Source organism: Astatotilapia calliptera, chromosome 19 (genome assembly GCF_900246225.1).
Source record: "Astatotilapia calliptera chromosome 19, fAstCal1.2, whole genome shotgun sequence".
Lineage (NCBI taxonomy): Eukaryota > Metazoa > Chordata > Actinopteri > Cichliformes > Cichlidae > Astatotilapia > Astatotilapia calliptera.
The window spans coordinates 15,202,265-15,223,664 of NC_039320.1; the positions used below are offsets into that span (position 1 = coordinate 15,202,265).

Consider the following 21,400-nt stretch of genomic DNA (forward strand, 5'->3'; position numbering starts at 1 on the left):
TCCCAAGCTGCTCCCGAGCTGCTCGTACTAACACGCTGAATGGCATGCTTGAATATTACTTGAGAATATATTTGACTGTGTTACAGACTAAGGGACATTCTCTGCTGATAGGTGAAGGTACATTCTCTGCTGATAGACGTCCACGCCTCGGAGGAAGCCGATCCACGGAGTAGGCCCTGGAAACAGTTTCCTTCAACGACCATTTCACAAACTGTCGAAAATGCTCAAAATGTTGTCGGTGTTGTGCCAAAGTAGTTACCCCCGTCAACCAAGCTCTTGCAACGGTTGTATAGGGATCGAATGGCCCGTAGCAATGGGCCAGACACCCCATACTCCCGCAACACCTCCCACAGGACACCCCGAGGGACACGGTCGAATGCCTTCTCCAAGTCCACAAAACACATGTAGACTGGTTGGGCAAACTCCCATGCACCCTCAAGTATCCTCGAGAGGATAAAGAGCTGGTCCAGTGTTCCGCGACCAGGACGAAAACCGCATTGTTCCTCCTGTATCCGAGGTTCGACTAGCGGACGAACTCTCCTTTCCAGCACCCTGGCATAGACTTTCCCCGGGAGGCTGAGGAGTGTGATCCCCCTGTAGTTGGAACACACCCTCCGGTCCCCCTTCTTAAAGATGGGGACCACCAACATTATATACATTAAGTGAATATTATGTACATTAAGCAAATTAAATATAACAATCTGGAAATTTTATATTGAAAATCTAAAAAAGTATTAACAATTTTCCTCCAGTGTATTATTTATTTATAGTCATATTTTACGTTTAAGTGTATTATTATTTGCAATAAATAACTAAATAAACAAATAGCCAAACAAATAAATAAAACTTTAAAAACCGCACAAAAATAAAAACTGCAAATTCTCTTACAGAATCTACTGTTGGTGTTTATTCTTGTTTTTTCCCCATGTTTATGACTTGTTGCTAAAATTGTCACATTACTTCCTTATCTTTTCCAGCGAGTCTCGCGGATACGTGGCAGGTCGCCTAAACTCTGACCCGGAAGCACTTTGATCAGCTCCAAACAAGAAGATGTTCAGTTAGCCGGTGTGTTGACGCTAACCGAATCGGGAAGTTGCAATATTATTCTGACAACTGGACTTGACAGAAAATATGCGAAGTATCAGTTGTTTGCACTGGACGGTTACTGTTTCCGGGTTTCTTTTTCATTAATATCGAAAGGCATATACATACTGACGCTAGTTAGCTTAGCTTTGACTGCGTTACCGAGGCCAGTGAGCGACACACTGACCAGTTATAAAGTGGATGTTTAGCACCAGACCGGGTTGGTACCGAAAGTGGGTCGTGACGTGTATTGAATTAACCACCAAAAAAACTAATGTTCTTGAACTTTACCGTCACGAGCAAAGGTCCGTGCTAAAAGCGCAGGTGGAGGTTGGATTTGATGGTATAGCTTAGCAGTAGGTTAGCCGAAGAGAAAAGTGCAGTCATGGACGATTTTAGCTCGATCAGCCTGCTGTCCCTTGCGATGCTGGTGGGATGTTATGTGGCCGGGACGATACCTTTAGCGGTTAACTTCTCAGAGGTAGGTTTGTGACATACATATGCATGTAGCTAACTTTAGCTACCAAGCTATCATAAAATGGACTGAACTTTCAAACAATAAGAAGCTACTGTGCTTAAGGTCTGGGTCTCTGACTTTGTTTAGGAGAAGTTGAAGCTGATCACTGTGCTGGGAGCAGGGCTGCTCTGTGGGACTGCACTTGCCGTGATCATCCCAGAAGGGGTCCATGCACTTTACGAAGAAATCCTTGAAGGTAGGGTTCCTTGGGGGAGATGGAAGGTTTGCTCAGATCATGAATGGACAGACAATTAAGAATTAACTACTGTATCAATAACTGTAAGACAATGTAATAGTCGTGATTTTTTACGGACTGCAATATCTTTGGATTGTGCACGTTTGAAGATAAGCTCATTCGGTTATTTTAGTCTATGGCTCAGAAAACTAGTAATAATGCCTTTCACAATCAGCCGGGATGTGCTACAGCTCTTAAAAATACGTGTTCCTTAAGCTAAGAAATACATGGATGAGTTGCAAAGCTCAGGGCATCCACTGTCATATTGGTTTATTTCTAATGTACAGTGTGTTTCAGAGGCTGCCATGGTGAAATAATCAAATAAACATAAATAAGTGATAAACGTCTCTCCTAATTGTAGATAGATTAAATTAGTTAGCCGGTTAATTATCAAGAAAGGACACCAAGTTTTCCCTTTGTGTTGTTTTGCTGCTTTTCTCTTTGATGTGTAATGTAAATGTAATCTTTCTTGGGTTGGTAGTCAGACAAAACAAGTTGTTTAAATACTTCCAAAAGTGATCACAATTTCAAATGAGAAGCAAATTGTTTTGCCCCCGCCACACACAATTTTGGCTGCTTCCTGTAAGTTAAGAAAAAAAAATCTTGTTAGAAGACCTTGAGCTAATAATTGTTTTGTGTTGCTGATGAAATGTATTTATTTATTTTATCTGTTACTTGAATAAACTGTACAAGGTGACATACTCGTACTGTTTGTTTTGTTTGACTGACAATACAAAACCCAAAGATATTCAGGTTTTCCATCATGTTGAATCAACTTGTTAATTTCTTTTATGTACATTTAACAGCAATGTAGATTAAACAGTTGATTGAACCTTTTTACAGATAATTATATGTTACATAATTGATTAGTCATTCTACTGAAAGTACTGAGTAATTGTAACTTTCAGGGGTGCATCTTTCCTGAGTGTCTGTTCTTTCCTCATTTCCTGTCTGCTTCTTATTTTATGCACTTTATAATGCAAAATCTAAAATAGTCTTTAGATGTTTGTGACAGCGCTGGATTCCTTCATGCTTGCAACAGGCTTAAACTGAAATATACCAGAGGAAAATTAAGTAGAGAGCATGTAGACCAATGATATGTGCTTGTGTACATTGTAACAGTATGAATTTTATTTAAACAGAGGAAAGTAAAGTGCAACATCATGAAATCAGTTTCTGCCAATTTCTGACTTATTGTCATTTCCATATCAGTATTTATAGCAGTATTTATGATGGTCTCTGTGCTGTGTGATGGAATTTTAATTTTACATTTCTTTGGTTCTGATGCATTAACGTATTTGTGTCTTTATCAGACCATTTTTCTGCTGATTTTTCTCTTTCAGCAGGTGGACACCACAGTCACGGCCAGTCTGCAGTTGCAGAAGCTTCCGAGGGAAAGGGTGAAGCAGAGGCAGCTCTTAGTGCTAGTGGGAAGCATGAGCACAATCAAGAGCAGCTCCATGCCTACATTGGAGTGTCTCTGGTTCTAGGCTTTGTCTTTATGCTACTGGTGGACCAGATAGGTAGTTCTCATGTTCACAACACTGAAGGTAAGCATTCAAATAGCCTTAGCCAGAGTTGGTTAGGGAAAAGCAGCAAAAGCAGCTTCGTCATTAGTCTCTTCTCATCTTATTCTCCTCGAAAAATAAGATTGAATTAAACCCAAAACACATCCAAATGGCTCAACTGCTAATTCTGTTTTCCCAGATGCACCCACACTCTGCACTGAACAATTTTAGAGATCTTTATTTAAGCTGATAATACTCTTCAAAGTCTGCCAATGTTGTGGTGCTGTTTAACTCGGTGTGGACATAGTGGTCCATCAAGATTATTGATTTGTTTCCTTGCCACAAACTGTTTGAGTTGTGTATGTGTGTTTGTTTATTTATTTATTTATTTTTGGTTGGTTGGTTTAGATCCAGAGGCAGCAAGAGTTGCTTCCTCCAAAATCACCACCACCCTGGGGCTTGTGGTCCATGCTGCAGGTAGGTCTGATTTAATATCGTCTGATAATGCTACTGTACACAAAATAAATATTAAATAATATTTAATATTAAATTGTATTATATTAATTAATTATATTAATATTTAATCATAAATATTAAATATGTATTTACATTTGGTGGAACTCATGAAAAAGATGTAATTTTATTCTGTACCTGAGTTTGTGTTACTTCAGAATACTATGAATTTAATTAAGCTTTAAATTGTTTTAATTTGGAAAATGTATACACAAATGTTACTTTTCAGTTCAAACAGTATTAGTTTCTTTTTATTACAGTAGTTTAATCCAGATTTTATTGCTGTTTTAATGACGAATCATTGCTTTTAAGTGTTCCAGTAGTTACTGTACCTTTCTGTTTTTTTTTTTGTTGCCTGCAGCTGATGGTGTTGCATTGGGTGCTGCTGCCTCAACCTCTCAGACCAGCGTTCAGCTCATTGTCTTTGTAGCTATCATGCTGCATAAGGTAAATATACATCATATATAATGCAGTCAGTGGTTGATTTTTTTTTTTTGTTTGTTTGTGTGTATACGTATACTGGCATCTTAAAAATAAAGTTTGATCAGGCCTGTGAAAAACTAACAAGCCCAGTGATTCAGTAGCTTGTAGAACTATCTTTAGATGTGATAACTTCAGTAATTATTTTCTGTGTGACTTTATTAGTCTCTCATAGATTTGCCGGATATTTTCCATGTTGAGGTCTGGACTTTGCAACACTTTGATTCTTTTTTTTCAGTCATTCTGTTGCATTTTCCAGTGTCTTCCAAGCTTTAGTTGTCAGACAGATGGCCTTACATTTGACTCTTGAATACTTCGATTTGTTTACCAATGACTGCAAGGTGTCCAGGTCCTGTGGCTCCAAAACCAGGCCAAATCATAACTTCTCCACCACCCTTCTTCATTGTTTGTATGATCTGTTTTTTTCTTGATATGCTGTGTTTGATTTTCTCCAAAACAATGTGGCGCTGTGCATTATGGCCAGACATCTCCACTTTAGTCTTGTCTATCTAAAGGACATTGTTCCAGAAGTCTTGTGGGTTGATCGGATCCAATTTTGGTAACTTAAGCAAGGCTGCCATGTTCTTTTTAAAGAGAAGATTCCTTCTGTTAGCAACCCTTCCACAGAACCTATACTGAATGAGTATAGGTTCTGTGTTTAACATTTAAAATTGTGACTGAGGGCTGTAGAGTCTGAGATGTAGCTCTTGGTTTGTTTGTTTTTTGCAATCTATCTGGGCACTGTACAGTCTGACCCTGAGATGAATTTGCTGTGTTGTCTATGTCTAGGAAGATTGTCTGACATCTTGAATGTTTTCCTCTTGTGAATAATCATTGTCACTCAAGGATGATGGATATGTTTGCTTGTTGTTGTATAAAAATGGACCTACAACCCTTCCTAGACAAACAGTTGCTTCTGCTGCTGATCGCTGCAGAGGAGCAAACTGACAAAACAGCTGCATTTATAGAGGTGCTTACACTTAATGATGATCAATTACTACTCCTCCATAAATCCTAAGGAAGCAGTAAGGGTGTCTTTAATTTTTGCAGGCCTGCAAATGAATTAAATTTAAGTACAGCTACTGAGTTTATAATACACAGAGGGTTTTTTTTCAGCATTAATTTACAAATTAACTGGTAAAAGAATTGATTGTTGTTTGCTGCAGTAAATTGCTATATAAACTCTTCTGTTTTGTTGATTGTAGGCGCCAGCAGCATTTGGTCTTGTATCCTTCCTAATGCATGCCGGTCTCGAGAGAAATCGTATCCGCAAACATCTCTTGGTCTTTGCCCTGGCAGCGCCAGTCCTCGCCATGCTCACATTTTTAGGTCTCAGTCAGGTAATTATTATATTTTTGCACTGATCTGTTTTCATTTTGCTAGATGTTTAGTTTTCAGTGTTAACTGTTTGGTACAATACAGTACTTTGAGGATCTAGATATCCAGCTGTCATCTTACTAGTCTGTATTGTGATTTTTACACTACTGCCCAAATACTACAAAGACATTATTTCATCAACACTGGAGTCACTAGAAAAGGAGAACTTTAAGCTTTACACTGTTCTTGTCTCTTCCCCTCTTAGAGCAGCAAAGAAGCACTGTCAGACGTCAACGCCACAGGTGTCGCCATGCTTTTCTCTGCTGGCACATTCCTCTACGTGGCAACGGTCCACGTTCTGCCTGAGGTGGGAGGCGGCGGTCACAGCCACGCTCCTGCGGGAGGAAACGGAGGGAAGGGACTGAGCAAGGTGGAGGTGGTAGCTCTGGTGCTGGGCTGCCTCATTCCGCTGGTGCTGTCCATCGGTCACCATCATTAGACCCACAGCTCATGATGGATTTTAGATGGGTGTACAGGAGGAAGAAGCTGAAACAAAGACTTCAATCACGGTGGATTCAGATGTCTAATTGCTTGGTGTCTGTTAATGGATCTTGTGCAGGGACTTCTTATGACTTGAAAATGAACTCGAAGCAGGGAACGAGTGAAAATCAGAGTTGCTCCAGTGACAACCAGTGCACATGATGACATTTTATCTAATGACACTGACAACAAAGTATAATGCATCTACTGTATGTATGCATTAATTCCACCAGAAATCATTTTTTCCAAGATGCCAGAGGTGGATCTTTTAGATGAGTTCATTTAGGTCACTGTGGATTTTTCAGTGTTGCGTTATAGTGCTCGTCCAAGTCGAAAAATAGCCCTGATTTCATTAGAGACCTTTTACTAGATGGCAGTTGCACAGTGAGATTTAGTCTTGATTAAACTTGTGATATCTCAAAAGCAGTGAAACTCACTTTTTTAAAAATAATTGTATAGAGTGTAGATAAATTAGCAACAATACTGATGGATTGGATCTGATTAAGTGCCATATTAGCAAGCCTGAAACAGATCTCTGAAGAGGATGGCCCCCAAACAACACTGGCTTGTACAAGATGTTTTCTTCTTGCCAGAGGTCATGTTTTCACAGTAGGTCAGACAGATTAACCAGCAAGATGCTTGTAACAGTTTTTCCGTGGCTAGTGAGTTTGTCTAGCAAGTGGAGTGTCCGGCACCGCTAGAGAAATCATTTGTAACAAGCTCTTTGTTTATGCGACACGGTTTCCTTTAAATCCTGCATAACGACAAACACAACTAGCCTCCCATCTGAACATCAACTGTCACTTTTCTTTAAAATGTCTTTAGTTTATATTTAAACTTGGGATAAGTCTGTGTTGTAGAGTGTTTTCAGGTGGTGGAGGGATTTGTCTTGCTCGAGGGCATTCATTGGGTAAAACTTTTTTGGGCACAGGAGAACAGACCTGTTAAAGATTGTTTGAGGAGAATTTTATTTGGGTTAACTCTCTATTAAGTAATTATACTTACAGCAATAATCACCAAAAAGGTGAAATTGAGGCCAGGTCACTTCTTTGCCAGCAGTGCAACCAAGTCTGAAATGTGTACAGAGGGTTTGTCTTGATCATAAAGGTGCTCGTTATGTTATTCACGCACCAAGATCTGAAAGTTAGATGGTCCCAAATGCTGCTCTGCCTCAGTTACTTCTCTGCTCCAGCACCATTAAAATGTAAGTAGGCTGATTTTGGATATCCTCTGTATCACTGTGCCTGCTCACAGCAGAGCTCGCGTGTTTGTATATGTATGTATACTGTACAAAGCAACTTCTTCCCTCCACAATCATGGGGATTTCCTGTGTGAGACAGAACTGCTTACTCTCAATTACAGTTTCTTTTTTTTCTATGTTGAACTTTTGGACATCGACGAACTCGTCTTCGCAGTACCAACTCAACAAGCTACAGACTGACTTGAGGGGTCTTTGATTTATGTATAAATTTAAGGCTTTTACACACGACCTGTGAATTAATTCTAACTTGTATGAGAAGAAGCACGGCGTGTTGTTTTAGGCTTTATTTTGTTTGTTTTGTTTTTTGAGTGACTGTGACAGAAGGTGGGGTGAAATTGCATGCAGACCAGAAGCTGCATGACTCTTTTGTTTTTTTTCTGAGAAACTGTTTGTGCGTACTAAAGGGAACTGGGAACCGTCCCCCTCCACTGTGATGCTTGACAACTTGGCACACTAGTAGGCAGCCTCATTATGTACCATTATATCTCTGTAACTTGAGTTACTACGGCAATCTACAACTTTTTTTCATCCCTTACAGAAAACCTTAAAACTTAATGTGGGGTCTGGTTTGTGGCTTGATTAAATTTAATTAACATTGCAGGGAAAAAAGCTTTATGATGGTTAAATAGCCTCTTTAAAGTTTGGAGACTAGAGTTGGCTGCAAGATATCTCTTTATAACTTCTTATTCAGAATGTAGTTTGTTCACACATGATCCCATCAGTTTCAAAAGTATAAATTTAAAAAAAAATTTTTTTTTAATTAATATTTCAACTCGAGGCTTCATCATCTTTTCCAGCCAAAATACTGGGGTTTAATTGGCTGAAGGCACATCCCCTTCAGATTTAAAATGATCTAAATGCATTTCATGATTAAAGATAAAGGCTCATATTGGGGCTGATTATCTCAATCAAGGGGGGTGGGGATATCAGGCTGATAGTTGTATAGTTAATTTCGGTGGAGGTCGGTGTGAATCAGTTTTCTCTTCTTTTCCTATCATTCCTAAAGGGGTCTGCCTTATTTCCATACTTTGATTGTAAAAATCAGTTGTAAAGGAGCGTGTTTTATGATGACTAAATTAAAGTTTTTTTAATTGGTGATGATGTCTGATCATTTAACTTACAAACATAATGGGTCAGTAACATGTTTTGACTTTGACTTTAGAGTCTGAATAAAATCACAGAGGTTCAGACTGCAACTGTTGCCTTACAGTTACACAGCATTTATCTGTCCTGGATTTCAAGGCTGAACTATCGGTATCTTTATAATCTTCCGTCCATCCACTCGGACACATGTTCTGTAAATGAATCTGATACCCGTGACACTAAAGCTATACAACAACTGTTCTGACTCTTCATCCTCTTTAATAGAAAGTTGTGGAACCATGGCTTTCCTCCTAACTCACTGCTAGGGTGCAGGATGGACTGATGGAGAGACTGGAGAGTTCATACCTGCCAATAACTGGAAACTGCTCCTCTCTGCAAATACTGTAATCTGAATAACAGCTTTTACTGGCTGGAATATATCGACTGGCTTCAGATTTAGCAACTCATTCCTAAAGCTTCTCTCCCTCCCCCATTGCCTTCCAGTATCCCCCCCCCCCCCCCCATCCTGTTTTCATCATCGCTGTGCAGTCAGTCTGCCTCCAGCTGATGAGCGTATTGGCAGCTGCATCGTTCCGCCCTGCTGAGTTATTGGGATTTGTTTTCTGCTTTTCCTGCTTTGTATTGAAGCTGTGCCTGCAGCACCTCTATGTGTGTATGCGTGCGTGTATGTGTGTGTTTATCGGGTGTTGCTGGACTAATTGTTATTGAGTGATTGCATTGTGCTTTGTTTATTTATTTTTATTTTATTGATCGTTTTTGTCCCACCTCCCAGGGCGAGGGAAGCCACAGAGGATGTTCTCGTCTTCATCCAGGAACTCTCGGTTTTCGCCCTGGTCATCAATGGAGCAGTCAGACTCTGAATTGCTGGACATCAGCACCAAAGTGCAGCTGCATGGCGTGCTCTGGAAGAGGCCGTTCGGTCGGCCATCAGCCAAGTGGTCGCGCAGGTAAGGGTGAGGTGTGACTAAGTTGTTGTTTTGTTTTGATCCTACAGCTAAATGTGATCAATTCTCTTGATGCCTCAGCTTTTTCTTTAGTTTGCAGGCTGCCCCTTGACAGCGACAAAACAATCATGTTTAGGAAGTGGTTAGAATTTTCTCTCCTGTATCAAAGTCTGAACTAAAAGTTTGAATTAGCTGTGTTGTATTTAGAACTCATTTATTGGCTGTTACAGCTGCAAAATAAAAATTCTTGCATACTGAGAGAAAATGAAACCTTTTAATTTGCATTACAAATTGTAGGTAAAACATCTGGAGTAATTTTTCCCTATAAATTGACAATAATTGTTTTATTTATTATCTTTTATGAATGCTTATTGATTAAACTTCTTTATTTTTAATCCCAGAAGAGAGCAATAGGATTTTGTAAACTGTACTTTGACATGTTTTGTATTAGAGGATTGCTTTATATAATAACAGGAAATATTTATCCACACCCGCATTTTCAGTATATCCTGAGAGCAGTTTAAATTTGGTCAAAATGCCTGGATTGATATCTTGAGTCATGGTAATGCTCTTAGTTTACATAACAGTTAAAACGACAATATACGGTGGATCCAGAGAGTCCATTTGCAGCACACCATTTGTAACCTATCCCAGCTGCTTGTGTCATAAAGGTCGCTAAAATTTTCAGTAAGTGCTTCTTTGGATTTCTGTGCTAAATTTGGTTTAGTAGGTTTTATTGTCGTTACCAGCTGTTTAATATAAATCTCCCAACCAGTGGGATGAAATGTATGTAAAAGACTTATCAGCCTTAAGTGTTAATAGTCCAGCATATTCCACAGCTGCTTTTAGGGTGAAAATTAAATAGTTTAATGAAAGTCAGGACGAGTATTACACATTTGGATGTGTTGTAGGAGATTTTTCTAAAGACAGGAACATCTTCTAGTGTTGGAAAAGTAGGATGTATTCATACTAGAAACTAAATGTTAACAATTTATTCACTAGTTTTGATTAATTTCTAAAATAAATATATCTCTTAGTCAGTCATTTCCGTTATGAGTCCCACCCAAACTCACAAAGCCACTCCCTAAACTAGTGCAGTATTGTGCAAAAGCCTTGAGTTATTATTCATTTCTTTATATTTTGTTTCCAAGGAATGAGACTACAAGGCTTTCTGAAGGTCTTTCAGTGTTTTTCTGTATTGTGATGAAATGCTGTGTGTTCACACTGACCTATGAATCATTCAAACATTGAATGATGAACTAATGCTGAGTTTACACATGACAAACAATCTGGCAAAGAACTATTTTTACAACAACAAAGTGCCGCTACCTGAAAAGTTGTTTAGATGGTGTGCAGCATGTCCTGTGAGGAAACTGGACAAATTGAGGACAAAAGAGGACGTGGTAGGCCTAAAGCTTTATCTGTACTGTCTGACAGTCACATCCTTAATAGGGAAGAAAATCCAGCAAAGACCTGACATGGTACCTGAGAGATGCTTCTAGCCGTGCAGTTGATCCATCTACTGTTTACTGAAATGGTCTCAGTGGTAGAGCGGTTGTCAAGAAGCCATTTTTAAGGAAGGAAAACAAAGAGAAAATGCTGGTGCGTGCCAAATTAAATAAAAACTAGACTGAAAATAAGTCGAAACAGGTCTTTTGGAGTGATAAATCATACCAAATATTTTTCATGTTAATTTCAAACTTGTTAGAATTGCACAAACTCTGTTTTTGCTCTATAGACTCTATTTACATGTGTGTTTGCACATTTTTCAATAAATAATTGTACCTATTTCCCATTTTCCTAACAAAATATAAAGGCAGGCTCAAGACTTTTGCACAGAACTGTAAATGAACTAATTTTCTTGTGTCTCTTTTTATATGTGTCAGATTTAATTTAATGTAATGACTCTTTGAAACAAACATCCTTATTTTAAGAAGGCTTTATCATTCCAGTGTGTAGACCTGTTTGCAGTACTCTGATTAACAGATCGATAAATGGGATTATGTTATATAACAAAAACTGGTTTAAAATGGTTTATTATATATTATATTCATCCAGATTATACTTATAGTATGTCTGTAATAATAAAACATGTGCTCTCACAACACTCTAAACTTAATTTTACATTTTAATACATAAAAAAAATGATTCCACTCTTGCCACACATTTCTCTGTGTTATGATTGGTGTGATGAACAGACTGATGATTGGACCGGTGGACTTAGGAAAAATATGAATATTCTTCTTAATGCTCCAAAAAATAAAATGGACAGAAAACAGCAGCTCATACACAAAATAACTGTACTCGTCACTGCTATTTAACCCAAAGCAACTCAACAGTTGTTTAAACAGAAACTTTTTCAAAACCACAAAATTATTTAGTGCAGCAGCAGTAAAAGAAAATTGAGTCCCTAGGCTGAGTGTGTTAACATAGCATGGATTCAGTAATGAGAAAGAAAAGATATTACAAAAGACGTGTGTGCAATAAGACTGAAAAACTTGCATAAAGAGAAACGAGCAGAGAAAAGTGTTAATGGGTTATCAGCAAAAACATTTTTATATTCAGTCAATCGAGTGACTAAAACTTAGAGCGATGCCAGACGTTGGTTCCTTTTAGCCCCACAGGACTCACTCAGTCTTGCTTTCATTGTTTCCTTGGTACAAAGATTCTTCATCATCAAAGACAGCTTCTTGCTCTACTATGCAGAAAGTGAGAAGAGAAACTTTGAGACCAACAGGTACTTCAACATTCACCCCAAGGTGAGCAGCTGCAGTATCTCTGGTAACAATAACAAAATTGAGCAAAAGTTAGAGATGTGCTTGTTTTCTGATATTTCAGTTTAGTTTTGAAAGATCAAATGAACTCAAATGACCAAAAAAACAAAACCTTTTCCTGTCTTAGGGAGTCATTCCTCTGGGAGGATGTGTGGTGTCAGCAAATGAAGACTTGGGGATGCCCTTTGCCATCATCATCAACCTTGAAGATTTCTCTGTAAGAACAAAAATCTTTTCCCATTACATTATAAATGATTGCAAGTTTAAATCAAATTTAAAATAAGCTGGTGGACACCAAAAACTAAGCTAGAAATCCGTATGCCAGGATGAAGTACTCTAAAATAAGGTAGATGTTAATTATTAATGTTGTGGTTACAGTTTTTTTTTCTACTGCCCCCAAGTGGTTAACAAACTAATGTCACGTAAGTCTAAAACTTGTCATCTGTGAAGCTGCGTGTGGAGAAAAAGCTGCACACAGACAACACGCAACAACAAATTTCTACAAAAATAAACATGTCAAACAACTTGCACATAGTTAACTGACTGGAGCTGTAGAGAGACACACTACCAGCACCGCCCCAGCCAAAATTCATTTTACAGCATGAAACGATCATTTATTAGCTGCTAACATGTAAAACACAGTGTGTCTGGCCCCCAGGGCACCATAGTGCTGGCTGCTGAGTCTCAGGAGGAGCAGGTCCAGTGGATGGAGATGCTCCATGAGTCAGGGAAAGTGTGAGTAATTCATTTACTTCATTCAGAATGATTATTTTTGAGACACATTTCTTCTGCTGTTAAAAACATGCTTCCTTTGTCTGCTGCAGCTTTTTAAAAGCATTTGAATGTTTTAATTTTGCTAATAGTGCTTTGATTTTCTCAAATCACTGCATCTTCCCAACAGCACATGGAAAAATGCACAGCTGGGGGAAGCGATGATTGAAAGTCTGGAGGCTCAGGGCTTGCAGCTGGCCAAAGAGAAGCAAGAATACCTGGGTAAGCAGGAGAAAGGTCATCTGAATAAATTTACCTTTCAAAGGTCTTACAAGTGAAGGCAGGGTATTAGCAATATATTTTTTTCTTCTTCCAGATAAACTGATGGAAGAGACTGAGGAGCTTAGTCATCAACGAGCTCAGAGAGAGGTGAACTTTCAAGGATTAAGAGATTAGTATTGATTTGTAAATAAACAAATCATTTAAGTTTTATATGGAGATGATAAAATGAAAGATGCAGATGTAGTAGTCACCTTCATCATGAGATCATTGATGTGTTATGTTTTAATAGTTATGCAGTTTGTTTGTTTATGCAGTTTGTTTGTTCATGCAGGAGCTGGAGCGTCTGAACCAGATCCTGGAGGAGGAGAAACAGAAGTTTGAAGAAGTGGTCGTGGAGCTAAAGGCGGAGCAGGAGCAGATCAAACTGTACACACTCAGCCTTGATACGTTCAACTTAATTCTCCATGCTCAATCATTGTAGTGGTGCTGATTTAACGCAGGTTAAATACGGTTTTATCCCCATCTCTTTGTCTGTTTTGTTTTACTTCCACGTTTGTTCGTGCTGAACTGCAGCGACCTGGATGGCACAGCTCAGTCCCTGAAAGGTGTCGAGCGTGAAAAAGAAGAGCTGAGCAGCTTGACGGTCACACTGCAAAAATCCCTCGAGGTATTTAATTGAAAACCTATTCCTGTATCATACAGGAATCGACGACACACTACATGATTTCAGACCACCTAATCCACCTTCTAGCTTATCCGGGGGTCAGGTCACAGGGGCCACTCCCCAGCTCCAGAGGTCTACACATCACCTCTACTACTAGCTACTTTACTCTGAACTAACTACTTTAAAACCACAACCTCCTCAAGTGTTGGTCAGGCGGGGATGATGATGATACCCCCCTGATGTCCTGGCCGTAGCATGTGTGTTGTACCTCATGTAACTGGGAGAGCAGGCCATGAGACCCTTCTCCCGAATGGACCCTAACTGGATACAGTTATCCTCAGCCAGGACTCGAACTTGCGACTACCGCTCCAAAGGCGTGTAGTCTCACTACCACGCTATCCAGCTGCTTGTTATGTTTTTGTTGTTGTTGTACTTAGTGCTAAAATAACTTCAGGCAGGTTTAAAACAGTATGTTGGACACAATAAACAAAGTTGATTTCAATGAAAAGATTCTCACTTGGCTTATATGAAGTATTAAATAGGGGATTTTAAAAAATGTATATGTGACAAATCAACTTTTTTTTTTTTTAAGTAAGCAAAATCTGTATCTCTCCTGTTTTTCATTTTTCATCAGGAGCTGTCCCAGGAGAAACAGCGAACGCTGCAGCTGCTGGGAGTAAAGGAGCAGGAGGAGAAGGAGGCGGAGGTGGAGAGCTCAGAAAAAAGCTGCATGGAGTCTGAGGACGGTGACCTGCTGCAGGACCTGCATCACATTGAGGAGCAAATGAAGATCCTGCTGAAGGAGAAAGATCAGGCTGAGGATAAGTGGGTGTAACCTCAAGAGCAAACGATTACTGGCAGAGCATTGTTGGAGTCAGCAAGGAATATTTTAGGATTTTTATTTCTCTGATTCTTTTTAGAGGGTACATCAAATAAGACCATGTTCTGTTTTGATATTCTTTGACTGATGAATCATACATCATACCAGGATATCACAAAAAACAGTCTGACAGGGAACTTCTATAATAATGTATTACAGGATGTAACTCTTAGTGGAAATGTGTATTGATCCTAAAAGAACCAGCAGATTGATTGGCGGCCGTAAGTGAAGTTTTACAGGCAGCTGTTATTGACTGTGTAGCACTAATGTTCAGTTACAAAATGCTAAAACCTATAACATTGCATTTTCCGTATGCTTGACCTTTACTCAGCCATTTTTCCTACGTAACATTTGGACTGACAGCAGTATTTTTGTCACATGAACACTATGTAACATAATCAGACTGAAAACATTCTCATACATTGCTTCGCTTGTTGTATCACGCTAGATATGTTGGATCACATTAAATGTAGTATAAAGGATGCTGCTGATGAGATTTTAAACCCTGCATGCTCATGAATGGATCTCACAACAATGTCTACTAACTGTAGATGCATTTTTGCTTTTTTATACTCGTCTACTTATACAGTGTTTGCCCCTTTTCATACTCGTATCACGATGAAAGTATATATTTTCTCAGTTTTATTTGACATTCAGGAATTCATTTAATTCCACAGATAGAAAACAGAAATAAACCATGGAACATAATTATTCTGTAAGGAATACTTTGAACCTTTGGGATCCAAAACCTCAAAAACTAGTTCAGTAAATACATTTTAAGCAGATACTAAATACTCATGGATAAATTATCTTTAAACAAAAAATCCAGATCTTCCCAGAAATGACCTGAGGTGTACATTCATGTGTCTCCTGTAGAGCTCAGTGAGCAGCATGACCGTAAGAAAACTGACAGATGCATCCACCATACAGGCAGTGTTGTTTAAAAACCCACAGACCAAACCCTTCCTTTAAGTTGGTCGGGTTTTGTGTGTGCTTCCTTTTTAATGTTGAGTGTGGTTTCTTTTATTCAGGATCAGGGAGAATGAGGAGCTGGCTGTAGTCCTGCAGCAGGAGAGGGAGTACTACTCGTCTCAGGCCCGGACGCTGCAGCATTCGCTCTCTCAGCTCAGTGTGGACAAGCAGCAGACTGAGGCTGAGCTCAAGGTAACACGGTGTGACTCAGCAGCTCTCAGCCTGCATGTTAATGAAACACCTTTTCAAAGATCACTGCGTTAATCCGCCAGCAGACTTTAGTCTTTAAATGTAGTTTGAGTGGAACTTTTTTTTCTCTCACAACTTCCAAAGAATTTAGATATTTAGATGAGTCTGTGTATGTATTGATGTGTGACACTTCAGACCCTACAGCATAGCTTGCTGGAAACATAATATCATATTTTAACACCTATAACAACAGTGTAGCATCTCGTAACAACTGCATCACAACTGCTACAGACTCTGTAAAAGTTACTCAAATGCTTTTTTTTTTTTTACATTGCATCCAAATGCAAGACAAAAGTGCAAATGTAAATTTATATTCACATAAAAAAAGATAAGAAAAATAAGCTAACTTTTTCAATAACTGTTGCTAAAAGAAATGACACAATATAAGGCATCTGTCTCACAAATTATACATTACTGAGTGGCTGTATAGCAGCAAAATCACAGCAGGAAGTCAATTACACTGGTACAGCTAGCATGTATTAGTGTTGTGGAATTAAATGGAATAAATCATAATTTTTTTTTTAACAGTCATGACATCTCAAAATATTTCAAAGTCTTCTAATAATTACATTCCTTTATTTATGTTGGCCAATTAAAACATTCTGAATGTAAAATCCTCATAAAAACACCCTTAACGCCACTAAAGACTTAGAAAGAGTGATGATGACATCCTGTCAGTTGTTTCTATTGCATCCTGCCTATAATCAGCTGGCTCGCCCATCACACTCAGTCTGATCTCCCTGACTTTAAAGTATGCATTGCATTGACGGGGTTTCTCACTCTCATTTGTTGTCTAATTTCTCTGTTTGAAATTACATTTGTTTTCTGCCTGCTTTGCTTAATCACCTTAGTCTACCTGCTCAGACGGCTCCTTCTGCATCCCTGTTTCTCAGGCCTCAGCTTAAGTTGATTATTTGTAAAGTGCAGATGAGCAGTTTCAGATGCAGAATACCTACATGTGGAATAGCCTAACACTATAGATGTCTACATAATTGAGTTTTACAGAGATGTTTTTGGACAAAAGCTAACATCAATCAATATTTATTCTGTTTAAGTTCAATTTTCAAACTCGCATCAAAAACACATCAGCAACTGATCAGGATACTATGGACTAAAAATCCTCTACAGTATAGGTCTTAAATAAACTTGGCTTTCTATTCCCCCTTTTGCCCAGGCAGAGATAGAGTCTCGGATGGAGCTGGAGAGGAGGCTAAAAGAGGCTGAAGAGGCTCTGCAGAACTTGGAGAAAGGCCTGAACTCACTGGAGCGTAGCAAAGAGAGAGATGAGAAGATGAAGGGCGACGTCACGCAGCTGAGGAGTGAGTGCATGCACTGTTATCCGTTTGGGTGTAGTTATCTGGTCAATATATGATGCATTAAGTGCACTGAAAAATTCAAAGAGCTTAAGTCTGTTGTTGGAGAAATCTGACTGTGGCGGTGGATCATGCACACGCAGAACAAGGGATAGTCGTTTTATTGCCATGGAAACTGATTTAATTTGGCACTTCTCACACCTCTGTGACTTTGTATGTTCACTAGAAAATATGACTCAATCATTTCTTATTAAATATTCCAGTAGACAAAAAATTTACTAGATAAATGTACTAGAACTGATTCTGTAATTTTTTTACCACAATGCCATATTTTAACCTGTCATTGTAAGTTTCCAAGCTACCACTAAGGCATGAAATCAGGACCCTGCCTGAGGGTACATGTTTGAAGGCAGAGCATCCTCTTTATAACGAATGCATCTGATTGTGTGTATCCAGGGTTCTTTGAGGAGTGTATCTGTGCAGCAGAAATTGAGGCAAAGCTCCCAGCCATAATGAAGAATGCAGTATACCTTCACAAAGCTGCTGCGCGCAGAATTAAGAGCTGCCGAATCCAGAGGCGAGCTTCGAAGCGTCACTGGTGTAAGTAATATCATGAAATAATCATCATAGCATAATAAAGCACCAAAGAATCATGCTTCTCAAGTCCCTACTCTCAGGTACATTTGGCTCTCTCTGTGGAGTGTTTAAGTTTTCTTTCTAAAGTGTTCAAAAATCCAATGCCATTTTATTGAGTTTCTACTTGTATTACGGTTACAGACTGTTAAATAATAGTAATTATTTTAGGTTTTGCCATAGAGTCTGAGAAATTGTTTAGTTAATCTTTTTTCAGAGCCCCAGTTACCAGTCCAAAAACCCCAGATCTCTGCCTAATACTATTTATTAAAAAAAATCAAGAAAAGCAACACATTGTCTTCGTGACAAATGATTAAAGCAATACATTTCTGAAATGTCGTTGTCCCAAATGGAGCACTCCATTGACTGAGCTCCACATTTCATTGTCTCGCTACAGTGAAACACTCCAAGTCGTTCGCTGTAGCCAACGCTGACGGCAGCATCGAGGAGCTGAGGGAGACGGCCCGACGCCTGACCTCGGACAGCAGCTTCAGAGAGAGCGTGTACAAGATCATGGCTCGCAAGGACGCCACAAACATAACAGACGTCTGAGAGGAGATAGAGCGAGGTAAAAGAAGAGAAACGGTCCTTAGCTTCACCTCAGTCTCAGAGTCACCCAGAGATGCTGTTACCAAACCCATCATTAAGATGCTGTAAATGAATGTGCACAGAAAGCTGTGTTATTTGAAACCATGACAAAGTTTTAGTTGATCAGTCAAAATTTAAAAGATTAAATATAAGACCACTTTTTCTGTTCTCTCATGGTCTGATGGGTTTGTTGTCTTTTAGACTCAACAGATCTAGGAATGTTAGTGGAGTTAAATTGGGAACTAAATTCCTACAGCAGGGAAAACTGAAGATTAGGCAAATAAGAGCGACTGTGGAGCCTAAAGCGCCTAGGTGAAAAACAAGACTCCAAAGCAGCTCTTGAGTTTTGCTGTTTAGAGCTGTGGGGATTTATTTTAGAGTAGAACTTTAAATTTTTTCATTAACATAAATTATGTCTTTTGTTGACCAGAAGGAACTAATCACATAAGCTAAACTAGGAATGCCACGTTACCTACTCCTTTTTGGGTTTACTGTTATTTATTTTTAGCATAACCTTCAAGAAAGCATTAGTAATAACCCTATTTAATTATTGTCTGAAATTTCTATTTAATAGGTGCTGATTGTATCAGTTTATTTACTATATAGTGCTGTCAGAAAAGAGTCATAGTCACTCATGGTCACTAGTTTCTTTAAACAGTACGTAGAGAATGTGTGAATATCCATATTTTCTGAATTCTTGCAGTGGAAACATCCTAATAGCTGCTGAGTTTTAGTTCCTTATGGTCAACAGTTTCTGGAACCATTTGACTGAAAATGACCACGTGAAGCTTTCAGATCTGATAAAGCCACATGTGAGTATCCTTAAGCTAAACTTAAACCAATATATTAACTAGTTACTTTTCATGCTTGAAAACTAACAACACAAGAGTTTTTAAAATGATTTACTGCCAATCAGTGGTTCCCTGTCTTTGGTTTGTGGCCTCTTATAGAAAACCTGTTGTTTAATTTTAGTTGTAGGTCAAATAGGTAAATTTTCACAAATGCACTATAGCTCTGAATCTTTCTTCAGTCACTTCCCCTAAGAGGTGGATGTGAGAACAAAGACATTTAATGAACAACATACATTAAAAGGTCTTTACCCCGCCAGCTCCTTAGTACAAAGTCTGGGTCATTGCTGATCATGGCAGTTTGCACCAATCTGGGAGCAGCTGTGGGTGATACTCAGGGGAATCCACATGGAGTGTGTTGTTGTCCTGTGTTCTGCTTCTTGCACCCTATAGTAAGGTAGCATCCTTGTTAATCCACACGTGTTCTTCGTCTGTATGGCACATGTGAGGGGAAAAAAGGTAGGACAATGACCTAACCTGATTTCAACTGAGTCTTAAACCGAGAAAGTTCAAAGCTCAGAATTAGAAAAAAAAAAACAAAAAACGTAGGAACTTGTTTCTTAGACTTTCCACGCCATTAGTTTTCTCAGGACCTGTCAGATTGATTTTTTCCAACCCCTGCAGGGACCTGACCACTAGTTTTGGAACCACCTGTAATTAAAAAACCTTACCGTATTAAAAAGGTTTTTTAAAAATAAAAAGACAAGAAAAATGATGCAAAATATAAATTACACTTACTGTTAATATTTGAAGTACATTTTTCTGATTCTTCTACCAATGAATATCTGTGTTAAAGATGTATCTGTGTAACTGCTAGTACTTTTACCATTTTGTATTCCTGAAAAAAGCTCTTTACTAAATGAAGCAGATGGCACAGACAATGCAAATCCAACTTGAAAAATGTTTGTTTTTATTTTTCCACTTTTGATTGTATGCACAGACCTTCAGTTTAGGGGACTGACGGAAACGATGAACTGACAAATGCGTTCGATATCATCCACGACCATTTCATTATTGCTACATCTGAAAAAATCCTTTCTTGATAATGCAACTCAATGTAATTCATCAAAGGAAGCATTTTATGATAATGTACAAATGTTAAATAACTCAACACCAGAAGTGATACAGAAACAAAGCCCACATGTAAGGGGAAGATGAGAAGGAAACATACGGGACTAAACACGACTTGATGCTAATAAAGCTGTTTTTGAACCTTGCACACGTTGTTTCACTGATGCAGGTAAAAGGCGGAAGATTCTTCTTCTCTGCAGAACAATAGTTGGCACTGTTAACGGGTACAAACTGAATAAAAACCTAAAAAATTAGATCTGATAAGACTGTATTTCCACCAGGAGAGGCTTTTTTTACACTTTGATAAAGCTCAGTGTGGGAGGAACAGTTTTGTCGGGAGGCTTGTGGGTTACATCACCAGCTCACGCTCATCACCAGGACCTGAAACACAAAAAAATAGACGGCGATGAATGTGGGTATCGGCAGTGCAGTTTGGTCTTCAGTAAAACAGAAGTTTAATGAAGGCTAGTGTTAAAAATAAGTATAAGGAAGAAATCTAAAGCCAGAGTACAATGAAAGATTTGGGCATTTTAGTTCAGACTGCATTCACTTTGCAGACTTACATGAGTTCAAAGACACAGCCATAAAGAACCATCTTCAGCAACAAGCAACTGGTTGATTATTTGTCCTTTTCTGTTGTTATTGCACTTTATTTGAATATAATTGATGGTGAAATACTATTTCCTGCTTTATTTAGGAAGGCTCATTACTTGTACTAAAACAAGAATGTCTACGCAAGCATTGTACTACAAAGTCCAAGTAATAAATACCTTTTTAAAAGACATTTTGTTTGCGTTTTCAGTATCACGAAGTAAATCTGGTTGGTAACATGCATGTGCATTTCAGACAGTTCATTGTGTTACCTTAACAAAAAAACATGTATTTTTATCTTTTGCACACCAGATACTGATTA

At 38.6% G+C, this 21,400-nt stretch overlaps 3 protein-coding genes across 13 annotated transcripts in view; 2 read left to right on the forward strand and 1 right to left on the reverse strand.

Moving 5' to 3' along the window:
* Nucleotides 1-595: 595 nt before the first annotated feature.
* Nucleotides 596-8,550, forward strand: slc39a9 (solute carrier family 39 member 9). Of its 2 annotated transcripts, none has more exons than XM_026152539.1 (7): nt 596-1,564; nt 1,688-1,796; nt 3,179-3,385; nt 3,752-3,820; nt 4,218-4,303; nt 5,542-5,676; nt 5,919-8,550. In XM_026152539.1, the coding sequence occupies exons 1-7, from the start codon at nt 1,469-1,471 to the stop codon at nt 6,150-6,152; spliced, it is 936 nt and encodes a 311-aa protein (XP_026008324.1). In that variant the 5' UTR covers nt 596-1,468; the 3' UTR covers nt 6,153-8,550. The 2 variants fall into 2 exon arrangements, with proteins under 2 accessions (XP_026008324.1, XP_026008325.1); XM_026152540.1 differs by having other exon boundaries at nt 3,182-3,385.
* A 614-nt stretch (nt 8,551-9,164) lies between these two features.
* plekhd1 (pleckstrin homology domain containing, family D (with coiled-coil domains) member 1) overlaps nt 9,165-21,400 on the forward strand; it is a 50,567-nt gene continuing 38,331 nt past the window's right edge. For 2 of the 3 annotated variants that reach the window (XM_026152117.1, XM_026152118.1), the window contains exons 1-13: nt 9,269-9,505; nt 12,168-12,261; nt 12,404-12,493; nt 12,935-13,011; nt 13,178-13,269; nt 13,364-13,416; nt 13,601-13,695; nt 13,843-13,936; nt 14,568-14,758; nt 15,845-15,977; nt 17,209-17,353; nt 17,804-17,947; nt 18,378-18,548. In XM_026152117.1, the coding sequence (XP_026007902.1) occupies nt 9,351-9,505; nt 12,168-12,261; nt 12,404-12,493; nt 12,935-13,011; nt 13,178-13,269; nt 13,364-13,416; nt 13,601-13,695; nt 13,843-13,936; nt 14,568-14,758; nt 15,845-15,977; nt 17,209-17,353; nt 17,804-17,947; nt 18,378-18,532 (1,518 nt within the window). In that variant the 5' untranslated portion in view covers nt 9,269-9,350 and the 3' untranslated portion in view covers nt 18,533-18,548. Of the gene's footprint in view, nt 9,207-9,268; nt 9,506-12,167; nt 12,262-12,403; nt 12,494-12,934; nt 13,012-13,177; nt 13,270-13,363; nt 13,417-13,600; nt 13,696-13,842; nt 13,937-14,567; nt 14,759-15,844; nt 15,978-17,208; nt 17,354-17,803; nt 17,948-18,377; nt 21,270-21,400 lie in introns of those variants that run through there. The other variant, XM_026152116.1, reaches the window with a different exon arrangement.
* Nucleotides 20,304-21,400, reverse strand: part of ccdc177 (coiled-coil domain containing 177) — an 81,291-nt gene continuing 80,194 nt past the window's right edge. For all 8 annotated transcript variants that reach the window (XM_026152108.1, XM_026152110.1, XM_026152109.1 and 5 more), the window contains one exon: nt 20,304-20,868. The gene's annotated coding sequence lies outside the window, so the exon portion shown is untranslated. The remainder of the gene's footprint in view (nt 20,869-21,400) is intronic.

Bases quoted from the DNA above. Each gene is read 5' to 3' on its own strand.
- slc39a9 (XM_026152539.1), top strand. From the start codon at position 1,469: ATGGACGATTTTAGCTCGATCAGCCTGCTGTCCCTTGCGATGCTGGTG. The intron at 4,304-5,541 runs GTAAATATACAT...TGTTGATTGTAG, and splicing joins TAGCTATCATGCTGCATAAG to GCGCCAGCAGCATTTGGTCT. The intron at 5,677-5,918 runs GTAATTATTATA...TTCCCCTCTTAG, and splicing joins CATTTTTAGGTCTCAGTCAG to AGCAGCAAAGAAGCACTGTC.